Source organism: Clupea harengus, chromosome 13 (assembly GCF_900700415.2).
Source record: "Clupea harengus chromosome 13, Ch_v2.0.2, whole genome shotgun sequence".
NCBI classification, from domain to species: domain Eukaryota; kingdom Metazoa; phylum Chordata; class Actinopteri; order Clupeiformes; family Clupeidae; genus Clupea; species Clupea harengus.
The window spans coordinates 10752726-10778710 of NC_045164.1; the positions used below are offsets into that span (position 1 = coordinate 10752726).

A 25985-nucleotide genomic window follows, 5' to 3' on the forward strand; every position below is an offset into this window, starting at 1 on the left:
ATGTGTTGAAAAGAAAACTGGTATGGAAAAAAAAACAAGTTTCTGGACAGGCTGCTTGGTGGAAGGTGTCTGGTCAGAAGGTAGCAGTTTATCTTCTAGAATTCAATACAGATTGAAAGGTGACTGAGGAATGACCACTGAAGTGTATCCTCCTAGGACCAATCCCCCCGTCCACGTATTTAGGCCTAAAAGACAACACAAGCCATGCATACTCCCACCTTTATTTTAAATGTCACAGACAGAACAGTTCAACAACGGGGTGTCTAACTTTTAACAGTACTTGTAGAAGGCAGGGTACAGGGTCATGTGGTGCGCTAACAAGAAGTAGGTGCGATTCACCTGAAGCAAATTAAGCACAAATTATTCTTCATTCAAAGGTAAATAAATAAACGACAAACACATTTTAAAACTAAAATGAAAATACACTTACACGTGTAAAAGTATGGATTATTGTGGACATTGAAGGTGTGGACATTTAACAGTCTAGACAATTTAAAAAGTGGCACTTTTCAAATACATTTGGGTGTTACAGTTTGGAAAAAAAGTGTCCAAATGGACAGCAATAACATTACTTATTGCAGTTAGCATTCTTGTGTTCAGTGATTGGATTGGCTGGCATAAATATTCAGGAGAATTCAATCAGACAACTCAATTGTCAAATGCCCATTAGCTGCCAAGCTGTTTGAAAGAACAGATCTCTGGGTTCAACATGGGGTCTTTTGGTATGTGGTATAGTAAGGCATATGGACAACACAGCATATTAAGATTTTTAATACACTGCAATGACAATGATGTTGAAGCAAACCAAAAAGCACTGAACACAAGTATTAAGGCAACAATCACAGGGAAATAAAAAGTGAAAAAGGTAGTCACATAACAGTGGACGACATTCTTGGGCTTATTTGCCACAGGAAATGTAGGTCAAAATATACCAGGAAATCAGTTAATGGCAACAAAAACAAACGGGAACAAGTTATTCCAATAAGTGAAATATGGAATGGAATTTTTGAAAGACAGAGAAGCTATTGTAAAAAAAAAAAAAAACTAACTTACACGAACATGTACATTGCAACATTAACAAACATGGGAATAGCAAAGCTATGAGGGTTCCAGAAAAGCTGGCACACAAATCATTACACAGTTGGCATGTATTTGAACTGTGGCCACAGATTTTAACTGATCTCATGGATGTTGGACTGTATTTCTGCCAAATCAGACATAACCAATTTTATAGCCGTTTTGGACAGTATTGGATAAAGTAGATAAGAGTATCGCAAATATACACACTGTGTTTCTACTACATTCTGTGCGCTTGGTATGTGTGATGAATTGCCCTTCATAGAATTGGTCTCATTTTAACGAATTAGCTGTAATGGTGAAGCCACAGAGGTCTCTGTCCCGCACTGGTTCGCCTTCTTAAGACAAGTCAGTGTACAAATATTGGACGCGCGCACACACACACATGTGAACGTTTACTTTGTGGTTGGCCATCTGGACAACAGAGAGACTGAAACCAAGTGCTTTGAGTGGACAGAACATGTTTTAGTATGCTGGAGACTGGAACCTGTACGTGGACAGAACATGTTTTAGTATGCTGGAGACTGGAACCTGCGCATGGACAGAACATGTTTTAGTATGCTGGAGACTGGATACTGTGTGCGTGAATCGACAGAAACAGCCCACTTATATTTTTTGAGAGACTTGAGACATGTCCCTCACATACACACACAATCCCTTCCTGTTGGGTTTGGGGCCTTGTCATTCATTGCAGTCATGAGGGTGAAGTAGTGTACATTCAACATTCAAATTAACAAGGGGAGTTATACTGTCGACATTCACAATGCTAGGCCTGGACCTGGTGAGATGGTGGTACTTCAAACAGCATTCAAATTAACAAGGGGAGTTATACTGTCGACATTCACAATGCTAGGCCTGGACCTGGTGAGATGGTGGTACTTCAAACAGCATCAACACGGTACAAAAGTACAGTAGTAGTAGCAGAAGTGGCAGCCTTTTGAACTGCCATTGCTTCTAAACCTAAACACAAGGTTGGTTCACATTCACGCAAAGACCTTGTAGTTCTGTTCATTGCTATGTGACTTTTTTGTTTTTGCAACCATTGGTCTAAGATGCTAAGAATGGCTATCATCTCTACAGGCTTTGAACCCTGTTTTTTCCTGAGTCATCATCAATGCATGAGATTAATGTTCAGCTCTGTCTCAGGAGGGCAGTTGGACTCGCTGAATGAAGCGGATAAGACTTGGGGAATGTCAAAAGACTCTTTTTTAAAGGAACAATGCTGCTATCTAATGTCTATTTGGATCTGTGGTCTCTTAAACCAGCCCTTCATCAAAACCGCTCCCGAACAAAGAAAACACAGTCTGGAACGTTTCAGTGCAGACAACCATAAAAAAAAATGTAACTGTAAAAAAAATGTTGAGAAAGAAATTGGTTGAGCTGTATTTTGCACAGACGGGCAAGTAAGAGCTGGAGAGGTAAACACGTGTTATTTCAGACTGCAGCCATATCAGGTTCATTCAGGGTATGTTTACCCATTTTACAGTTTTTTTTATACATTATTACCCAATTTACTGTTGGAATATTTAGAGAGAGAGAGAGAGACGTTCATTCATTTTCTGTAAGCACTATTGTGAAATTAAAAAATCATTATTTCCTTACCTCTTAGTTTATCATTGATCTAGTCGGCCATTTAAACGCATGCAATTGCGTATTCAGGCTTAAGCAAGCTTAAAGGAAGCCATTATGCATTATTTGTGATAATCGCTAGGGTTGCGCCATCCTACGTGAAATCAATTTATTTCATTTGATATAGATTTGTTGGTTTGTAGTATAACTTGAAGTATAACTTGCTTTATGTTAAATATTTAGACTGAGAGAATCAAATATAACCCTTATATGTCCAGGTTGCACGACAACTAAAGAGGAATGGTAAGACTAAGAGTCTAATACTTGTTTTCAACAGTCATCAATATATTAACAAAAACAGCAACAAAAATGTTTTGTCCTCTAATCTGCATATGAGATGTATTTACCGACACTGGTCACAACATCTCCAGTGCCAGGACTGCATAATCTCAACGGTCACGTGTTTTGATTCAATATGAATAATAACAGATCATGGTGTGCAAAACGTCAGGAGTCTCTAAGATCAAAATGGCGTAGGCTTTTTTCTACAGTGGATAAAGTCTGCATGAATCTCCTATGGGTTCCTGATAAGAAATCTTGCACTGCTCCCTAGCAATATTATATGGATATGCACTACTGTGGAGATAGTGAGGCTTGCTTATGGACCTTGAGGAGATGTCAATCAGCCCTCAATTTCCTGTAGCTTTTGCTGTCTGTGGGTCCCACCCCGTTCATGTGGCCATTCTTAGTGGCTACCAAGCCGTTCTGATAGTCCTTCTTAGACACACCATGGCTCTTGTAAGTCTGTAAGTCAAAAGGTAAAACATTTCAATGCCTTGAATTCAATCTGTCCAGCTACTTTCCTTCCATCCTTCCATCTAAGATTTGCACAAGCGTTACATTTGAGCACTACACCATGTGGCATAGTGTGAGGACAGAGCCTGTTAGTTGATGCTTCTTACCTTGACGTAGAAGTTTGAGAAGAAGAAGATCATGGTCACCATGTAGGATATTTGGAAGTAAAGCCAGCCCATGGGAAAGCTACATGGCCAAACCACAGCACAGCTCGTCTGGGCCATGGTGATGACAAACTGAACCTGAAGACAACACATGCAATACTTTCTTTAGTTTAGTCACTCAAGCCCCTACATATAAAATCTGAGTGACACACATCATGTCATATGTTATCATAAAACACAATGAACACTTATGACTAAACACTTAAAGTCAGTGATAGTGACTGTCTGGCAATGACTTGGACCAGGTCATAACACAGGGCTTGCGTTGCATCAGTCGTAGACGACATGCAACACCACACAATCCGACTGTCATGAATAATCATGTTTGGGAAAGCGTTGCCTGGGGGGGAGAAAGGTGAGCTAACGGTCAGGCCATCTGTGTGCAGGTACAGGGGGGAAAGGTGAGCTAACGGTCAGGCCGTCTGTGTGCAGGTACAGGGGGAAAGGTGAGCTAACGGTCAGGCCGTCTGTGTGCAGGTACAGAGGGGAAAGGTGAGCTAACGGTCAGGCCGTCTGTGTGCAGGTACAGGGGGAAAGGTGAGCTAACGGTCAGGCCGTCTGTGTGCAGGTACAGGGGGAAAGGTGAGCTAACGGTCAGGCCGTCTGTGTGCAGGGGCACAGGGGTCTGCCTCACCAGCTGCCCTTGGGTAATGTACTTCTTCCACCAGAGGTAGGGTCGCATGGCAGGGATGGCCGAGAGCCCGTAGTAGGAGTACATCAGTACGTGGATGAAGCTGTTCAGTGTGGCCCCAAAATAGGCTGCCAAGGAACACAGGAAAACATGAATGATGAACCAATAGCATAAATTATATCATATAAACTGTTAAATGCTAACGTTTACCATCATTGCATGACTGCTTGTAAAATATATATTGAATAGTGTTGCCACATGCACTGAGTATGAACAGAATCAGGGAGAGAGGTCACTGTTAAAAGGTGACCATTCGGTCATTTCAATGAGAACAACAGGTAGAAAAAGCATGATGAACCACATAAAACTAGAATAAAGACCTCAGTAAAAACATGTTTGGGGGGAAAAAATAACTTGGAGAGGTATTTTTGAAGAGGACGCTGACCTAGCACCTCTATGCTAATAGGGACAAAAATAACTCAAGGGGCCTCTGAGAATGGCTGAGAGCTGACAGCCCTTTTCTATATCCAGGGATGAGACAATACATAGAGCATCAGCAAGTAAAACCATTAAAATATCTTTTCCATTTGCTTAAACTTGGTCAACTACAGCTGGTGTGTATCTTTGCTTGTGTCTTTTTGCTGTGTACATTTGAATTACAATCACCTCATATGTGTAAACTGTGATCTACAAATACTGTGATACAAATACACTTGCTCCACAATTCAATTGTTTGTTTGTTTGCTTCTAGAGTTAGAGGAATGTCAGCAGTGACACTGATTGAGGGTCAGACTGACTAGGAGGTGATCAGCAACTGGTTCTTCTGGGGGTGGTTCAGAGTGCAAATCTTCCTTCATCAAACCCTACACTAATCCTGTTAACAAAATCTACCGATGTGTATTTCAGTTCGACATGTGACCAGTCTCTCCCATTTCTCAGTCAATTTGCTCGTTTAAAATGTGTTTCGATGTGCACTGCAGGACAGGCATACCAGTGCTATCATAGTCAGAGTTATCTGGGTTTCTGTGCTCAAACTGGAATGTGTATAAAATGTCCTTTTGTCCTGCTTTCAGAACAGTCTAGCCTATTTTTACAGGGCCGTGATCAAAGAGTTTTATGAACACTGGAATGCATTTCAGCTGAAATCTTAACTCAATTTTTGTTAGCCTGGGTTATCGTACTGGACATTCTTTTGACAAAAAAAAAATCACATGCAATCCTTCACACTATGACAGTGTTGCTGACATCATTGAGGATAAGAATACTTCTGGGTCAGTGTGACCTGTACTTAAACTGTGACCAAGCGGATGGGCAGAACCCAGTGATGATTCATTTGGATTCATAGGCTCGGTCACTCCATGAGCCATTTTTTCCCAATGCATGCAGACCAAGCAACAAAACTCGATGTTTAAAACAGGAAATGGTTTTGAGATAAGCATATGATCTTTGCTATGTTATGCTTAGATGTATTTTTCCATAAACTGGTAGAATTTAGAGTGGTAGACACAAATTAACGCTGTTACACACATAGGTCAGTCTGCTTTCTGCTAGGCGTGATTATTTCACACGGGAAAAACAAAACAAAACAAAGAAAAATCAAGAGAGTCACTTACAGTGACCACACGGCACCCAGTTCATGACGAACCACCAGATGTTGAGCATGCTGGCATGGTGATAGATGTGTAGGAGTGTGATCTGGTGGTTATTCTTCCGCAGGATGAAGAAGAAAGTGTCCATGAACTCAATCAGCTTGGAGAAATAATACCACCACAAGACACGGATAATCTAATGGAACGAGTAGGAGACAAACTGCAATTAGTGTCATCATTGGAAATGTAGTCTTAAATTTCCCCTCAACACAAACAAATGCTTCACACGTGTCATCTTTATTATAATCTGAGGATATGACATTTGTCTGTATCGTGGAGAGACTCAGCAAGGGAAACAAATGCAGACAGAAGAACACTATAGTGTTGTAATGTCACCAAGATGCAATAGGAACAATTACAAGTTATAACTAAGCAATTACAGGTTGTACTTGAACTGTTTTATCACAGTAATAACAAGTTGGATAGAGGCCTATTATCAAGCTTGAAGTAACTGCTAAATTGCTCTCTACATGGTCCTATGATTACCTTGTGGTCAGTTTCTCCTGCACTATGAGTGTCCTGGCAGAAGAAGCTGTACCCTCCTTGCCACACCGCAGTCACAAGCTGTGGAAGGATGAGAAAATAAATATTTCTGGCAGTGCCATAATGAGGTGCCCCATAATGCAATGTTCTCTCACATTAGAATGAATTAGCATTGCACATTAGCCACCGTGAGAGCAAATAAGAAAGTACCTCATTTTTGACAACCTCCGAGCACTAAATTGCAGCAAGACTCCCTCATACTACTTTATGTATTGACTCTCTCATAAATAGTCTGCATATTTATCCAAAAGAAGTGAGAGCTAATAGTAGAGCAGCTCGTAGCTCAAGCCTGCGCTTAAGTCATTGTGGAGTGAACTCCTGAATTTGAATCACCCATATATTTTGGGCTCAATGGATCGTGTTGCTGTGGTAAGGGTATGAGAATGTGAGACAGACTTGCATGAATGCGTTGTAGTGATCCTATTTATTATAGTGGCCCAGTATGAAGTGAATGGAAGTCTGCGGGGCAAAGCTAGCACTGCGTGTTAACACCCACGTCTGACTGGAGTTTGTCAGCAGAGCAAAACCCTGTCACAAGATAGGAGATCCCACCCAATTTCTTCACTGACCTTGTGATCCCTCTTTGTCTATTGTAACATTGCAGTGCAACACCCCCACCCCGACCCCACCCCACCCCAACCCCCACCCCCACCCTCCTTTCTCCCAAAACTGTTGCCACTTGTAAATGGAGTCTTTGTCCAAACATTTTGTCCACTTTAGGATGTAAAATGCTTTGTCTCAGAGTGTCAAGGTCATCAAATGATGATTTAAAACAAAAAAAGAAATCCCATTGAAATCCAACTTTAACTGTTTAAATGGTGATGTAACCACAGAAGTTGACCCAGGGCAGGTGGGTGGTGTAAACCAAGAGTGTGGCACGCTAATGTGTTAATGACTTTTGAGGCTTTCGAGGCGGCACCGGTGTGGGGGATTACAGCCTGATGTTAGGCCTACAGAGTGTGCAAAGAGAGCACAGGGACACGGTGAGGCTGGGGACAGGCAGATGTGTCCTATCGCTCTGTGGCATAATCCTCTACAGGTTTACCCCGCACAGAGCCGATTCTCAAAACTGGGTGTCCTCTAAAAGGACCAACAACTACGCTAGATTTGCCACAGCGCAATGTAACAGCCTGCCGGCCCCTTTAAAAGCAGAGAATTGAGGTCGTATCGAGCTCTTCAGTTTAGACAGCCTGATGTGCCAGGTACTGCATTCAGTGAGGCTGTATAGCCTTTTTTTGCCAAGGAACAGAAAAAAAATGGAGCGTCTAAACAAACAATTACTTAAATAAATAAAGATAGCATATAAATCAATGTAATGCAGTTAATGAAAGAAAAAGTCCAGCTCACCTAGACGGTTAACTGAATTTTGCGGAGAAATTTGACTTTTTCAGGTTTCTCCTGTTATTACACCATAAAACCACGGAATAGTGCAGACTCAAGGACCAAACCAATCTCAATAAAACCCTAAGCCTTTCAAATGAGAAAAAAAAACCTCTTCATTAAGTATTTCAGTAAGTTTCCATTTAATCCTAATGACCCTCACTTGCACAGAGCCAAAATTCCAACAGTTGGCCGGAGACTTTGCCCAATTGTGAGCTTAATAAATCACCCATATCAGTGCCAGCCATCGCAGCAGTCCAAACAGGTAACAGTGCACTGGATCTGACAGGGGAGAGTTTTCGCAATAGGAGACTTTAAACTTTAAGCTTATAACCCTTGGCAAGCCAAACATGTCCACACACAGTAACCATACTGAAGTTTAACCTTGTAGAGCATTTAAGGAGGTGTGTTCATCCTAAGCCTATGTGGCTGTATTTCAGATGGGAACATTCGGTGACCTCAGACTAAATGAACAAAGGTACAGTGAAGCCAAAAGAGGACACGGTCAATGGTCTTATATGCCCCTTAAATCAGTCATTATTGCACCATTTCATTGAATGATAAACTCACAAAGTGATTCTGCAAAAACTGAGAGGTTTTGGCGAACAATGCAGGACTTTGCGGTTGCGAGTGAAAACCATGGCAGATGTGTTGTGCTGTAACAATAAGCCTGTCAGGCTCCCCAGCTGTCTGTAAGACTTCCCCTCCCGTTTGAAGTGGGGCCTCTGGGAGCTGCTGTTCACATCAATCTACCTCAGGCTCAGGCCGCGGATACTTACATGAAGGATGAAGAGATGAAGAGAGCAGCTACCTCTCACCAATCAAACAGGTTTGGTTGTGTACTTGCTTACATGAATTGGTGTCATACTATCCCTGTGATAATTAAAATTGTCTGCACCCTCAAAACACACACCCACACCCACACCCACACCCACACACACACACACAATTCCTGGCTCAGTGCGCCTGAGGCTTTGTACTTCTTTACTGTTTTAAGCTGGACCTCTGGGAACTGCTGTTCATTTTAATCTACATCAGGTTCAGAGTAGCTAAAACCGTATAGGACCATGATATTTGAGGGGGAGAGATCATCACGGCCTTTACATCTGATTATCACGACATGTTCCTCTGGATCAACTGATAAGGCAAGTAGCAGCTTGCCCTGATATTGGCTTGAGTCCTAAGGACCACATATATTGATGTAGCGTATTTATACCATCACGTTGGACAAACGCATGTGCTACAATGAATAAATGCACATTGAACCAATGTATAACATTATAACACATTTTCTGTCACATGCACAGTGCTTAACCTGGCTTACCTCATAGAACATGTACAGGGAGAGGAGAGTGAGGGCGAAGTTATACACCACCAGGAGACCTCTGCAGGAGACTGGCGGCCTGTTCTTCATGTATTTGGGTCCCATCCACACAATCAGGAGGTACATGACGGTCAGTGCAAAAGTCGGAGGGTAGTTGTCCAGCAGCAGCCATCCTCGCACTCGGGAGTCTGAGGTAAAGAGGGGGTAGGGGGGAGAAGCTATAATCTATGCATCCTCTCCACTCTCACTCCTAATACCTGCATTACAGCATATTCTACTGCAGTGAACAAAAAATAGACTTACTTGGTCAGCACACTGGCATGCTATTCTTTTATTGTGCTCTCAGTGAAGTGAGATACAATAAAAGAAAAGAAAAAGGTCTTTACGAGTGCTGACCAATTCGTCTTTGCGCAGTGTGATTTATTATTTTTTTTTGGCCTTTGGATTCAACATCTCATAGTCTTTCTTTAAACGAGGAGGGCAGCCCATTATTTACTCCTGTTTATCCACTGCAGCAAAACAGTGACAGTGGGGCAGATAGCTCTACAGAGCAAGTGAAAGGGAACCCTGGAATAAGGTGGGACAGGGCTTTTTAACATGGCCAAAAGAGGGCAAATAATCTCAAATATAATTTCCGGACTAAGAAATGTACAGTTCTAAGAGCAGAACTGATCCATGCAGAGAACAGCGCCCATGCAGGGAACAGCTCTCCTGTCACGGAGAACTATGGGTTTGTAGCTCAGCTAGCTTAGCTGGCATCACTCATGGGTTGCACCAAAGCAGTGTTGTACAGTGTTTCATAATTAATAGGAAAATGTGATCAATTTAGACATTTATGGAGATTGATTTTCTGAAAATGACAAATGGGGAAAAAAAGATCCTTTATCTGTTACCGTAATGAAATGCAGTGACCATGAGAGTATTGGCAGGTATTTAAATCACTGGAAACCACATAAGCATTGACTTACACAACAGGCTTTCTCAGGTCCGACCAATCAATATGTTTAGACTTAGGAAACACACCATACGATATATAATACCTACTACAACTTTTTACTGCTCTAGGATTTGAGGGGAGATTAACCAATTCACACATCCACCCACCCTTTTGCAAAACGAATTATATTTATCTTCCACTGTCACTTTAGGTATATGTGAATGGGAGCTAGTCAGAGAAATATTGGCAGGTGTACAATATGAGTTTAGGAGTGTGATGGAGGTAGGAAAACTAAACATATAGCAACTAGTCAGTACAGACAATGCCAACTTTACTTACCCCTTGGACCCATCCATGAGTCAATATATGCATTAAGGTGATAGTTGAATGTCTCCATCCCCGCCTTAGGAGTAAATACACAGAAATGAACATGTTTCTGCCGGGGAGATTTTGCAAGTGTCTCCTAGGGCAGCAACATTAATAACCGTAACCTCCATGTTCAGTTAAGAGTCAGTGGAGATACAAGACAGCCATGGGAGATGACATTTGCACGTATAAGCCAGCTACCAAGCCATGTACAACATCCATATTGTGAATTTTACCAGTGAGACAAATGTAATGTAGGTTCACTTCACTGTGAAAAGCCTTCTAGTTTCACCAATTACTTACATGCCATAACGTGTTTCAATATATATTTTGTATTATTATGCAGTTCTGCCTTAATGACTACATTTTGTACACTTATGCATTTTGGTGTTCGTCTCTTAAACTTCAAATACTTTCCAACTTGCTGAAAAGTGACAGTCTGACGTTTCAATCGAGCTTTACGAGCTTATTAACCACCTAGCCTACTTTTTTCCTAACTTGATCGCACGACTCAAACTGGCAGTAGCAATCAGACATGCTGCATCACCTTATTCATCATTTCAAGTTTGAGTAATGAAGGAGATTCAGTCACGTGTAATTTACCACTGACAATAACGAATTTAAAACGTAAGTGGTGAATATAAGGAACATTTAAAAAAAACATTGTGCAAAGTAAGGGTATTTTCGTATGTCAAGACATGAACGAACAACAACAGCTCGAAATATGCTGGCCTTTGCTTTTCTCAAACACTGCTGATTATAAGTAAATAAAGTAAAATGACATCTGAGCTGAGGTATTAACGTTAAAAAAACAAAAAAAACAATGGGGGGGGGAATTCGACGATAAGTTAAAGTTAGCCCGCTATAACATTAGCGTATAGGTTTGCACAACTTATTGTTAGCGCCCTTTCATTTTAATAACTGTTTAAAATGAGCTAATAACTTATTGATTAGAGTCTGCAGCTGCTGGCGGCGAATCAGTGACCACCCCATCATTTTAATGCGGATCCCAGAGTCATACAAATCTCTAGAAGACATCTATTTCCTCCTACTGAATAGTACAAATTAAAATGTTTTAAACTATTGTCACCTTCGTTTATTTTACAGAGGCCATATTCATCACGTGTCACATCTCACTTAGCTTTCGGCTTAGCCTTGTACTAATATTACGTTAGAGTGGGTATGTTATCAGACAACTGGCTTAAAAGTCCACATCATCCTATATTTAGCTACATTTTTTTAAATTCAGCAAAATATCTTCAGTTCAAATGCCACATGTTTTCACTGATCTTAAAAAATATCGTCATACCTTTAGCTTTCTGGATGCGTAACCTTGGATGCTCGGTCCCAGGGCAAGTCTGGCAACTCGACTTTCCGTAGGTTGGTGAGAACGCAGTCGCTGAGAAAGGAAGAACCAAACGAACGAAATGGCCCGGTGCCCTAAGCGTCACCAGTGACGGCTGCTACCCCTAAGCTGATGCTGAGGCTTTTATTGCAGTGTGGCAGTGATTGCTGACCATTGAACTCAATTGTAGATTTATTTCAGTGATTGATGCATGCGGCTGTGTGTAGAGCAGGCGTGGACAGTTAGGACATTTATTACGACAAATATTTGTAAGATCAACATGTTAAGTTAACCTTTGCCTGACATTGAACAAAAGTGGTACCTCATACAAACACTCACTTATGTTTTGATTTAGAAACATAATTTAATACAATCAACAGAAGGGCATACTTTGTTGGCTACATATATCAACCACATACTCGTGTTTAAAATTACTTTTCCATTGCACGAGTTTTAACAGACATGTGCAAAAACTGGGTAAAGACCATACACGTCAATACCGGTTGACATCCACTGGCCTGCAGAGCTGTCCACCAAGTCCGCAAGTGTCACCCCATTCGCTTGGAGTGAGCGTAGACCAATCAAAACACTGCTCTCATGTGGCTAAGTGGAGGATAGTCTGCTGAACGCTCTGGCATGACGCAATGGAGTGGTCCACTTCCTTTTAGGGGAACATGCGAGTAGGCTCCCGTTGGTTGAGTCAGGGAGACGCACACATTCGATAGTCTAGCCCTTATTCTTCACCGTCTCTGAGGGTCTTTGGTACTAAATACATGCAACACTGACCGTGGGGCTCATGAATGGCACAAAGTGAAGAGCTGAGATAAAACTGTTAATCCAATGACCTACTTTTCAGTTCAGAAATATCATTACATCAAAAATATAATCTCACAGCATAAATCAGACAAATCAAGGTTTGCGGCACTTTTTCTGATAATTATCTTAAAAACTACCACAAGCTTGTAACACGAAAACAATGCCTGACAAAGAACATAACAGCCCAAAACTGGGAAATAGAAATGCTGAACACTGTATGTAGCGACATAGTAAACTACAGAAACGTATTAAACTCATATGATCTAATCTAGTTTAAATGGAGGCAGTTGTCCACATCGCATCATTTACTAAAGACAGATAGTGCCCTCTAGCGTCAAGAGTGATAATTTCCTGAATGAAGATTGTACACATTATCTGGCGGAGGTCAGCTGCATTAATACTCAAGTGTGTATAAACTTGGTCATTAATAAAGTTCTTCAAGCACAAAATTAAACTGAGATCCGAGCGTGCAGTTTACAGTTTTATTTCAAGATCCTTGTCACCTAAAATCCAAACAGGTTGTGTCACGTTCACCCGAATGTCTTCGGTTCTATTCTTCGGTTTAGTGTTATAGCTAGATGCAAAGACAAACAGCGCTTCGTTAAAAGGTTCTCAGACACTGCAGATCAAGTTAGCAAACTAAAATAATTTCTTTTAAAAGAACCTCTGAACAAGTACAGACATATTTCATGAAAATATGCTTGATTGTTCAGAGCTCAGAGGGATGATATTTACAGAACATGGAAATCTTACTGATGTACAATCTGGTTGGGCTACATATACATACAGTCATACAAACAGAAAGCACATCCCGTTACCAATCACTGCGGGGAAATATTTACATGTCAGACTGGAATTACAGTATTCAACTGATTGCTGATTCTTAATCTATTAAAATAATTTTCAGTCATAAAAATCTGATATATACAAAATTAGTACATCCATCCTGATCTTTGTAAATCTACACATGCAATTCTTTCTTCAAGCCAAAGATAGTTTGGACCCTTGTATATTTTTTCTTCTTCTTTCTGTCATCACATTTGGTCATTCATGCAAATTGATTTCAGTTGGATAGGATCAGGACTTATTTTCCTCTTTTGGCAAAGCCACCCTTTTATCTGCCTCTGTTGATAGGCTCGCCAACAAGCTCTGGGCATCGCTCCTCTCCCCGTGCAATCCTGTCACATTTCTTGAGCAGGTCGTAGTTGATCTTGTCAGTGATCACACTGTCCTGCTTGTATTCGGGGTGTTTGGCCACAAACTCCCGCATCCACTTTGCCATGGTCATCAGCTCCCCTGTGTGGACAAACCGGGAAAGTGAGACTTTGTGGCAACTGGTCATGCCCATTTGTGATGCAGACACAAGTTTAACCCACATCACGTTTCTTGCACCCCAATGATTTGTTTGATATATAATGAATGGAATCCAACGCGACTAAAAACAAACAAAAAATCTAGTTTGTGCTGGTATCCGCTCACCTGAGGCCCGTTTCTTGATGAGTTTCAGGTAGTTCAGGATGGTGCAGCGGGTATCTACATCCACCTCCATATTTTCCAGGTAGCAGTTCAAGATTGGGATCAGCCCTTGGAATACTCCTTCCTGCAGACAGAGTGCTAATTTTTTAACAAAAAAATAAAATAAAAATGAAAGCCATACCAGATGGCAACTGACTCAGATAGAAATGGCCCTGCTTAAGGCCGGATCGGTTCCAGAATCAACTGGTGTCTAGAATGAAACCATGGCAACATCTGTACGGCATCTGTTTGGGGAGGATAATAATTCCCAATGCGGTATAATTAAATAACAGGTGCTGCCAGCACATGCGCTCACACAGTAATTACAGCAGAGAATGGTGGTCATGGTGATCAGCGTCATAAGACTAAACACACACACACGCTTCGAAACAATCAGTATATATCACTTTATATCAGAAGTAGAATTAAAACTATCTACATTAAAAACAAAGCAGATACACAAATGAGCTCACTCAACCTCACATACAAATACAGCAAGTCAAATAACAGAGGACATTTACTCTTAGCAAAAAGGTCATAGAAAAATATTTGTACACTCCTGCGAAATTAGTCTGGGGGTTAAGCTACCTTTCCGTTGATGATGGTGTCAATGCTCATTAAGGTGTATTCTTCATGGTCATCATCTCCTTCTAGACCATTCTGGGCATTTGAAGACCCATCTAAGACCGGGCTGCAGCCTGTGAACCAATCAAAGAGGAGATCAGAGGTTGGTCAGTTTAGGAGCATTCTAGCTGTAGTTCAGGTCATTATTCTTCGGACATGGGTTCATATCCAAAAGAGAAAGATGAATCCATGATGCAAATGGGGATGATTTAGTTGTGCTGGCACAAGCATTTGCATAATGACCTCAGAACAGCTGTAATACAACTATGATGTGTGATTAAACCTCTTCCAGCCAAGTTGGGCAACACAGTGTTTGTTTGTGACTTAGGCAACTGAACTGGGGCTCAACGTCAATGGTTGCCACGTTGCCCTTTGCAACCATTTTTAGGAAGCTGGCAACCACTTTCAGACTTCCCTTTCTTCAAAGGAAAATAAATAAATAAATAAATAAATAAATAAATAAAGCAGATTTCAATTTGTCCAATTCCCAGGAACCACCTTATGTCTTCTGTGCAGCATGTAGCTGTATGTGTGCCAAAAACAGGTTGTAATGCTAGGTAGGTGACAATGTAAGGTCACCTGAACAGAAGATGAGCCGACGTCAAAAAGGCACAGATGCAAAGTGGCTTATCTTTCATTGGAGATCAGCAAAACCAGCTCAGAGCCTAATTCTATCTATGTTTAAACACTACAAATAACTCCCACAGGAAATATGAGTCAGAGTGAGAGGCAAAACCATTTATTTCAGCTCCACGATATGCCAACATGCTAACAGCCAGGTGAAACCAACTAAAACCTGTGAAAGTAGGAGTCTGACCGTCTCGGGTTCTGGTTATGTACATTTGCAAATGACCTCCCGTCAAAGGAAACAAAAACGTAACTTGCTCTATGATGTTTTGTCTGGCATTGTTTGATGCTATTAATTATAAAATGATGGTCAATAATGACAAAAAAGGACATGATCTATTTAAATAGTCTGGATTATCTCGCACTTCAGTACACTTAGTTGTTAAATACACGATGTTAGACCATAGCCACCATTTCTTTGATTTGTCATTTCTGAGGATTTTTTTTTTTTTAAAACTGCCTAACCTTTGAAGATGTCCTTCCTGAAATAGAACATGCCTTCCTGAACGGCATTCCGCTTCTGAGCCACCTTCATGTTCTCATCCACCTGCACATTACAGACATGATCACATCACAAGACTGCCCTCACATGCAAAGGACTAGTAAGCTGGCCATGGGTGGAAAAGCGTTTCCAGAAGCAGACCTTTGACAGAGGGATGAGGAAGTCAAGCTTGTACGACAGGATCACTCTGGTGAGCAGGACCACAAAGACAACGTAGGCCGAGTTCTCAAAGTCTGTCAGTTGGACCTGCAAAACACAAATGATAAATAAAAAAAGAAATAAAACATTACTTCCAGAAAAAAAAAAACACAAGTGAAAAAGTACTGTATGGACTTGCTGCAGTGCTACACATGCATGGCACTATCCTAATGGAAATACGAGAAGCCGGCTTTTGGCCAAAAGGCATCAGTCATCCAATATGATCAGATAACATACCTCCATGGGACGGAACTCAACTCTCCATCCGATGTCAGAGTTTGGGGGAGGGGGCTTAAACCTCATTGTCTGCCAGTTGGTTGACTGAAGGTTCTAAGGGGGGGGGGGAAACCAACCAGACAACACGTGATCAGATTACTTTCCATATCACCTAACCTCAGGGTAACACATAATGCTTCAGAGTTTTAAGACGAGACTAAGAGGTGAGTGGGTAGTGGGCAGTTCACATTCGAGCATGTTGTCCAGCAGGACTCTACTGCAACATGCAAAGTCGCCATTTTACCTCAAAGTGGTCCGACTCATTCTCATCATCTAGGTGAATTTTCTCCTCAAACAGTGAGAGGGGATCTCGAATGAAGAGGTGAGCAATGTGCTGAGCCAGCAGTTTGTCGATCCCTGGAAAAACAACAGTTGGGAGACTGTCTAATCACGTCACATCTGTGCAGTCTCATCACTGCAGCAATGAATTACGGAAAAGCTATGCTGACACACTTATATACACAGCAGATATATTGAACAGCTGCACTTTATGCTCATATTTGCAGCCATGTTTAGAAGTAGTGTAATTCAAATCAATTCTATTAACAACTCAGCAGATAAGATAATCTGAAGGAACGGTTTGCAAGGAACTGCAGTCTGACCATGCATAGAGTATTACACACAAACTCATGACCATTACCTGCATCTAGGAGCTGTTTGTTGATGTCCTCATCTATGGTCAGTTCGATGTCATTATACTTTTCGCCACAGCAGGAGAGGTAGCTGTCAATTGAGTCGTATCTTGACTTGTGGATCCGAAATTTGTTGTTTTTCAGAGGCTGCATAAGAACATTACGTACATCCGTTGAATAATCATCATCAGAACTACAAATTATAACTATAGTGCAAGCTTTTTAACAAGTTACAGCTAAATAAGCATAGGACATTCCTACAATAGCCTTTTTAACGCTGTGACCTCAGATTCAGCCAACTCGCACATCAAAATATATACCATATGTCTGAACAGTCTAGATGAGAAGTTGGTCATAACTGAAGCCCTTCCTCAAGAGGACTGATTTGGCTGGCGATTGGCCATCTTGTCTCCAGCTTACCTCCAGCCCCCGCTCCTCTCTTGTCCTGTCGTCCACTGACGCAGAAATGACTCCCCAGCGGCAGTCATTGTCTGACACATACCCGCGGTAAAAGGGTGAGGCTGCGCTGAGAGCCATCTGCAGACAATTCAGCAATTAGCTTTTCACCATCACAAAACACCACACAGACTGACACACACACACACACACACACACACACACACACACACACACAACTGGAAAAATTGAGCAATCGTTAAAAAACCTTCACACAGCTTGTTTCAACTGCACATCCTGTGACTGACGCAAGATGTGCATTAAATACTGACCACACACTTAGTCAGGAGAGCAAAAGGAGAAAGTGAGTAATCAGTGGAGCAACTACCCATAGAGCAGAATACAGTACAATAACAATGGATAGACCTGCCCTGTGGTCACAGTGTAAGTAAGTCTGTGCGTCCAATGTCATTTCCTGAAACCATGACTCAATTGAACCACAGTAACATTAAGGGGAAAAAAAAACACATCCAACTGTGGAGTGAAATGGGAGTTAAATGGCATCCATGACAACTTTGTTTTCCACAGTACAAGTACAAAGCTTAAGTGCTGAAAGCTTAAGTCATATGACTTACCACAATGGGACAGAAGGTGGCTAACTGGTCATACAGGTACCTCGCCTCGCTAATGCTACAAGCCTGGAACGTCACCTGAAAGAACATATCCGATAAGTCAATTTCTATTTGCATCGTCTTCACTGAAAGTCATTTATGTGTTAAATAAAGAGTCTGAAGTACCTGTAGGCAACAGTTGCCCATTCCGAAGCCCATGGCATCCATGTAGATGTGGTCAGGAAGAGCTGCCCTTGCTGCCTCCCCATCATCTTCTGGAAAGTTCTCCACAAATGGAGAAGGTGTGTTCTTGTCTTTGAATACTACAAAAAGAAATTTACGCTGAAAAAGGTTCACCCGAAGACACAAATTTGGCACAAAGTGTGGAACATTTTTGCATCTAAATGTGTAAAGCCAATACAATCTGACCACTGTTTGTTGGCCATCTTCAAAGCTTTCGAATATTTGTTTACTTGTTTGTTTATTTGTTAAAAATGTAGACATTTGTTAAAGTGTGGTTGTTAAGTGTGCTTACTAGGTACGTTGATCGCCACCTTCTCTCCTCTTCTGTGGCGAATGTTTCGAGTGAGGGTGCTAGAATAAAACAAAGATACAAATGAAAATAGGTTTGCAGTGTCTGTGGCGTAGTTTTGCATGTGGTATGTAAATACTTTCATTTATTCACAGGAAAAGATGTTTGTCCTTGTGCTATTGGTTGGGGATTTCCCACAGAAGCCAAACCTCTCACTTTCACATGCAAGTACTCATACCAAACAACCTAGCATAAGTATTAGAACAGAGCATGGTGCACTACAACCATCACACTTAACAGCAACAACGCCTTTGTGAGCATTTCCCTGATGTTGTAAAGTGGGTATTTCCTTTGTCAATGTTTGAATTAGGCCTGACACCTGCAGAAGGCTAAACAGTGGTGTCTGGTGTCTGGCATCCCAGCCCCACCCCCACCCATACCCATACTCAAGATGTCATGTCAATACACCTCAGGATACACCCTAGCACAGAGGTCGCCAACCTGTCGATCGCGATCGACGTGTCGATCTCGAAGACCTTCCCTGTCGATCTCCAAATTATTTATTTTTTCAAATACAGAAAAAAAAAAAAAAAAAAAATTGAACACTTGGACTTCGGAAGACCAACGTCAGAAAAGATCTCCGCCTAATTCATGAACGCCAGCTATTTAAATCTGAGGATGTCCGTAGAGTTGATATGAACGTAATCACCAACGATTTCTCACAAATTTAGCCCTTCCCACTAAATGCCCCTTCTAAAGCAGCTTGCACACTGCCCCGTCAAATGCCAACATTCTTCAACAAACGCCAACAAACACCGACAGTTGGGTCAGTGTGCGCCAGCAGTTGGTGTTTGTTGGTCATTGTCAGGTACTGTCGAAGAGTTCAACATGTTCAGTCGGATTGGGTAAAGTTGCAGAATGTCTGACCAATGTAGAGAGATTTCCAACAGTCTGACAGCTCGCAACTAGGCTCAACTCGCGTGCATAACATCCTCGAGCTCTCTTGGATGTCGTTGTTATCTTGATTATCGGCCAGTTTGTTAAATAAACCGATATCCTAAGGCTATTTATAGATTAACGTTATGTATTAGCTTACCCAAATGAACGGTTTTCGAGACAGATATTTGTCGACGACTCGTTTAACACTGCAACGTGTTTCTAAATATTAATATTAATATTAATGTTAAAGGTGACGTTACACGAGTACGTTTGCGCTTATGTTAGTTATCTGCCACTCCCACTTCATTCCAATTACCGTGTTGGTTTTCGAAATATTAATATGCACGCATACTGTCGTATTAAAAGTTTTGGCACCCTCTGAGGCTGCATGATAATTTACTCTGTCTTCACCAAAAAAAGATCACAGTGGTATATTATTCATTTTCTATTTAACACTGAGTACTGGGGTGTTTTCCAGACAAAGATATTTAGTGTAGCAGTATTTGAAATTAAATCAAATGTGAAAAATAGGCTGTGCAAATATTTAGGCACCCTAATCATTTTCATGATTTGAATACCTGTAACTACTCAATACTGAATAATTGCAACACATAATTAGTCTGATTAGCTTGTTAAGCCTTCAATTCCATAGAAAGGTCCATTCAATCATTAGAAAAACTATCTAAGGTAGCCAATTGCAAGATGTGCTTCTCCTTGATTCTCCTCTGAAGAGTGGCAACATGGGGGCCTCAAAACAACTGTCAAATGATCTGAAAACAAAGATTGTCAGTGTTGTGTTGTAACTTGAGTTGATAAATAAAGCAGTTCATATCCAGCCTGCTCATTGCAAATGTGTTTTTTCTTGTTCATATTGTGTGCGGTTAACAAATATTTTCCTTTTTATGTTGCACTGAAATTAAGTGATTTAGTGTGTTCTTGGTCACATCAATTTGAAAGCTGGACCAAAGTGTTTAATTTCACTCAATTACAATTAGGCTAAATAAAAAGTTAAGTTGTAAGTACAGTCTGGACAGTCTTTTTCTCTCAACGCCTCAATAGGTAGATCTTGCCTGTCACCAAGGCAGAGTTTGTGATCTTTGGCCAAAAAAGTTTGGTGACCACTGCCCTAGCATGACAGACAGACTTCCCCACAATAGCTGCCAACACATGGTTTAGCGACTAACCCAGATGTTAACTCAGAGTAATGGGATTTTTCCATTGGCATTTTGGCCGCACCGAGCCATTTTGCATTTCCATTATGTGTTGAACGGGCCTAAATTGCACCGAATCTCTTTGTGACGGGACCAGTCATCATTCAGCGCTTGCCATAGTGTGTCTGTATTTTAGTACATCAAGACATGTATGAAGCCCAAGCGATGCCATTCATTCATGGAAAAATGGCACAAGCAGTAAACCTAACAGAAGAGCCCTATGGCTTTGTTTTGTAGGAGAAGGAAGCCATGGGGCTCTTCATTCAACACACAGTTATGTCCCTTTACACAAATATTAATGATGGTGATTTAAGTATGATTTGACTATTGCTGACAGATTAGAGACAGAAAAACAAACACAACAGATGGCTACTGATAATTCCGAATATAAAACTCGGTGCTTTCAGTGTTCATGTTATGATCTGCCCCTGCCAAATTGGAATGTTTGCAAAACACAGACACTCCCAACCTAGCTCTGAAACCCTGCATACACAGAGCTGAAGGGCAGTTTAATGATTACTAGTTGTAAAGCAAACCAGTCAAGTCTAGTAAAAACTCCTTCCTTTGCGGCCTTGCCCATGAAGAGACATGACACAGTATGAACTGAACCTATCAAGAGGCTGTGATCTTGTCCCTCACCTGAACCTCGGGTGCCTGTTAATGGCTTCGTCAGGGAAGAACAGGGACTTGGACACTCCTTTCTCCACAGGAGTGGGTTTGTGTTCTGGTTGGGTGAACCCCGGACAACCTAACCTGAAAGCATTGTTGAAGAAAGATCTTTTATGAACCCGAATGACCTCATGGTGTTTATATTCTGGTTTCATTACCTTTCCATTCAGGAGTTGGTAACTGCAGCTTATGTAACCACACAGGAAAGACACAAACAGCGTGAAAGAGGAAGGGAGAGGCAGAGTGCAGGAGATAAACATAAACATCACATTCACTCCTCTCTTGGATACAAAGCTTGGTTAGGGTAAAGGTTCAATGTTATCTGGACAAGAGAGATTTAGCAACTCTTGCTACAGGTACTGAATGACCCCCCCCCCCCCCATCAAAAGAAGGGAACCATCAGCAATTTCTTGACTAGTTGCAGATTGTGTGAAGGTTTTGTTTTGCCTTCATTTTGATTGTGTTTGGCCGGCATCCTCCTACCTTGGGAAGGATGTGACGGTGCAGAGGGTTTCGTTGTCATTGAGCACAGAGGAGGCCTCTCTCCTGCGCTTGTCCATGTTGTCCTCCACCGTGTTGAACTCAGACATGGTCCCTCCGTACGGCTGACCAGGGGTCCCCTCGATCATGTAGCTGCCATACTCTGGCCTCCAGAGGGTGGGGTGGCTGTAGGGGGACATAACAAGACTAAATAAAAATAAAAAAAAACTATGCTTTGTGATAAATGATGGTCTCAGAGGGGGCGGGGGGGGGGGGGGGGGTACAGACAGACATACACACGGTCCATACAAGCAATTTAAACAAGCAGGGGCCTGAAACGTTTTTCAGGACTTCTACAAAAACTTTACCATACATGTACAATAACTCTGGGCAATTTCACACAAGTTCAGGGTGTCAGTCAACCTTGCAGGTCAGCCACTTATCTTGAATTTCTTTTTAGGCCTGAATGAAAACTCGAAAACATGCAAAAAACATTTGTGGAATCTAAATCAGCACGAGCCACTCATGTGAGCATCGTCCATCGGGTTTGAAAACCTGTGGCTAGGCTCCGAGCGGCACCCATAGCGAGGTAAACATGTTTTTAATCTGACGGGAGCCACTATCTCAGCACGGGGGAGAAAAAAAAGTGCTGCGGACAGGGCATTTGTGTTTTGGGGCGTGCTCTTCAGTCTGTGCAACAGAGAGGCATTAATGAGGAATGCCACCGCTCCGCTCCGCCGTCCCCGTCTGCCGCTGGTATTTCCCCCGCCCCGTCCCGCCACCGCTAGAGCGACAGCGGGCTCCAAAGGCTTCTGACGTCAAAGGCGCTTGTACAAACAAATTCACATAAAATGGCCACTTCCCACACCACAACAGTTTGTCCTGAAACAAGACATAGTTTCAAAGTGGGCCCCTGGGCAATAAGGCTAATGGTTTAAACCCATGTCCATGACAAGGAAGTAGTGAGCGCCAGCCAACATTTATCACAGCATTCAGCACAGCATTCAGCACCCAAGGGAAAAACCCTGAAAAAAATAGACTTGATGCATTTGGCAAATAGCTTCCGAGATCCATACTGTAAGGATAAGTGTTCACATCTGGACATGAAGCTCATTTGACATAACATTGGGATGCTATTGATGCACTAGACATTTTCTCAACCTACTGCTGCTACGAGTCCACACTAACTCACTTGAACGTCACCTTGGATAAAAACTTCCACTGAATGAGTGCATGCAAATGTGCAATGTTCACTTACTTGGGATTGGTTAATTCACCTTTGTCTTGGAGAGTCTGTAGGACTTCGCCACCGTTCAACACAAGACGGACTTTTTCATTTTTATCATCCATTTCAACCAACATGTATTCCACCTGGGAAGGCAACAAACAAAATAAAATGATACTGACATTGGGCCAAAATTAAATCTTCACTCTTTCAGTGAGAGACAGTAACAGTAGTGAAATGTCTTCATGTGACATCCTAATCTAAGAACCTTTGATGTTCCACTTATGCAGGAAAAAAATGACCAAAAAATAACCACTCACAATCTTAGATATAGGCAAAATGTTGTACACAAAATGCTCAACCATGCACAGATATTTATGTATTGATCACTGTAGTAATATGAAACATACAAGCAACATAATGGCCCCATGTACTTCACAATGTACCCCTAAAGCTCAACTCCATGCTTCAAAGATAAAAACGTTGACACCATCACATCCATTCCAATTCATCAATCACAACTCCTTGACTTTGAATCTGCTTGCATGTAATCCATTGTCTGAACAAGGGATTAAACTAAAAACAACAACATTCCACAATGTTTGAAATCAAAGGGTTGTGATCAAGCTAGCACACTCTGAAGTCTTATGGATTAGCTAAGGCATTCCTATAGCTACAATGGAGATTATCATCTGTACAATAAAACCGAAGACAGCCCCGAAAAGGTCATCAGTACATGCTCCGAACTTGTGTCCTAAGAGCAAAGTCTAGGTATTAATTTATTTTAAGAATTTACTATCGCAGATTACGCACAGTGCAGCACTTATAAACAGTCATTGCATATTAACTCTTCGGTGCACGTTTGCCCTCTGTTTATCAACCTCGGTGAAATCATTTAAATTTTAATGAGAAACACTAACGTTACACCGTGTTGTGTCCTCAAAGCTTCGCCGTACGAGGTTGTAACGACAATAAAGAAATGGTTTAAGAACAACTTAGCTAACTAGTTAGATAGTTTACTGGACGGCTAAAACAATTTGAAAGAAACTGACAAACCTGCCTCCCACAATCGAAGCCATATCGACTGAAAGATAGCTAGGTGAAAGATAGTTGAAGTTTATCTTTGAGGCTACGCTGCTTCAAACAAGTTAGTAACTGTAGAGTTCATGTTAGCCCGCACACACGATTATGCCCCGTTGCATGTGGCTGACGATATCACGCAATTTGGGCAACAAGAAAATAATTTACAATGTTTACATACATTGTAATATAGCGCCATCACACACCTGATTCGAGATGCATCGAAACAAGTCATGTTTACGTTAGGAAGCTGGCAAGGTTATCCTACCAACTGGCAAGTAATATAGGAAGAACTAGCAAGCTATCCGAAAGAATGCATGCACCTGCACACAACCTCGCTGGTGACTTGTTGTCAAATGCTGGTTAACGTTAACAAGGGACAGTTTGCTAAGAAGCAACTGTATACAGTGTTTTCTCATTGATTCGGTATAGCTGGAACGCTATCAGGCTCGTATGCGTATCGAGATACTTTTTAAGCATGCGGAATTGTAAAAGCAACCACTACACGTGTAAATGGTTACGACACAATAGAAAAGACGACTTCTTACCTCATCACCCCATTTGAGGACATCCTTCTGGCGATCCTTCACCTTGTTGTAAATGTTCAGAAACTGTATTATCCCATGCTTTCGTACATGGTCAGCGTACTTTTTGGTTTCTTCCCAGCAAAGCGGCGACCCTTGTGACAGCAAGCCCATAGCACAATTCTACAGAGGCACAGGACGGGTTCGGGCGAGTTTAATTTTTATGAATTAAACCAAGTTTGTCGTCGTTCCAATATAGCTTGTAGTTAAGAACCAACCACACAAAACAAGGTTAAAACCGCCCAAGACACCGCTACTTTGACAAGTTATGACCGCTAGCTAGCAAACTAGCTATCAAGAGCGAGGCCCTTGCACATTAGCTAACGTTACTATTTGAGCCACCAAGCTATACTGCTGATATCCTTCACGCAGTTTGATATTGGCCGACGGCGCTAATCGATAATTGTAAACGCAATGCGTGTCCAGGTATTCAACTAAAACCCAGTTAAAATTGAACCTTCACGGGTTAGACGGCACAGCTCTCCTCAACCTTAGCCTGCAGTGTAGATCCTCAGCAGTGGAGTGCACAACGATTTGTGACCGGTCGCTTGTCTCGCGGACACTTTGCGTTGACTGAACACACGTGATTATATCAGGCGGAGGTACGTCATGTTATGACTCAGCATTCCCTCCTTCTTTTCTTAATGGAACTTGAATCCTTTCATCGACTATCTCGGAGACAGGAACTGACAATAGTGCTGCCGTAATCATGACACGGCAAAAAGGCAAATGACAGAGATACATATTTTGCGATAGTTTACGTTGTTGCTTTTGTCCCAGTCATAATGAACTGACAATGTGGAATAGCCTAAATCGCTGATTCACTTATTGATCTAAGACTATCTGCTGGTGGAATAAACCCAATCATTCTCAGTTACTATAGCTGCTGCTACTACTACTGTGAGCTGCTATACTGCTATACTATATTGTATAGTCTCATTTTAATAGGGAACAATTAAGCAGACGTTGTGACTGCATAACAATTAAACACAATATGGAACATGGAATCCATATACCCATGCTTGCAGTTCATGTAGGAAATCAGTCAATGCACTATCCAAGGCCTTTACCATATGATGGATTATCTTTTATTTCAGTTCAAGAAACATGGGACAAAAACTATAAAAAGCATTTATATTTTTGTTCAGCGCAGTGTAGTTGATAGTTGCTATCTAGCCTATAAATGTGAACAACAAAGCACTGCCTTTTCTTCTTAAAATGAGGGATC

The 25985-nt window shown here is 41.6% G+C and overlaps 2 protein-coding genes across 2 annotated transcripts; both read right to left on the reverse strand.

Moving 5' to 3' along the window:
- Positions 1–205: 205 nt before the first annotated feature.
- On the reverse strand, positions 206–12991 carry elovl5 (ELOVL fatty acid elongase 5). Its single transcript, XM_012840381.3, has 8 exons — positions 11805–12991; positions 10469–10532; positions 9193–9380; positions 6432–6509; positions 5910–6081; positions 4300–4424; positions 3609–3743; positions 206–3450 (listed from the first exon to the last, which is right to left on the reverse strand). The coding sequence occupies exons 2-8, from the start codon at positions 10524–10526 to the stop codon at positions 3325–3327; spliced, it is 882 nt and encodes a 293-aa protein (XP_012695835.1). The 5' UTR covers positions 10527–10532; positions 11805–12991; the 3' UTR covers positions 206–3324.
- A 133-nt stretch (positions 12992–13124) lies between these two features.
- On the reverse strand, positions 13125–25319 carry gclc (glutamate-cysteine ligase, catalytic subunit). Its single transcript, XM_012840439.3, has 16 exons — positions 24722–25319; positions 23127–23239; positions 21872–22054; positions 21359–21472; positions 18573–18631; positions 18224–18360; positions 18062–18136; positions 17451–17567; positions 17039–17177; positions 16643–16755; positions 16360–16452; positions 16066–16170; positions 15888–15969; positions 14760–14869; positions 14136–14256; positions 13125–13952 (listed from the first exon to the last, which is right to left on the reverse strand). The coding sequence occupies exons 1-16, from the start codon at positions 24869–24871 to the stop codon at positions 13771–13773; spliced, it is 1893 nt and encodes a 630-aa protein (XP_012695893.1). The 5' UTR covers positions 24872–25319; the 3' UTR covers positions 13125–13770.
- Positions 25320–25985: the final 666 nt, after the last annotated feature.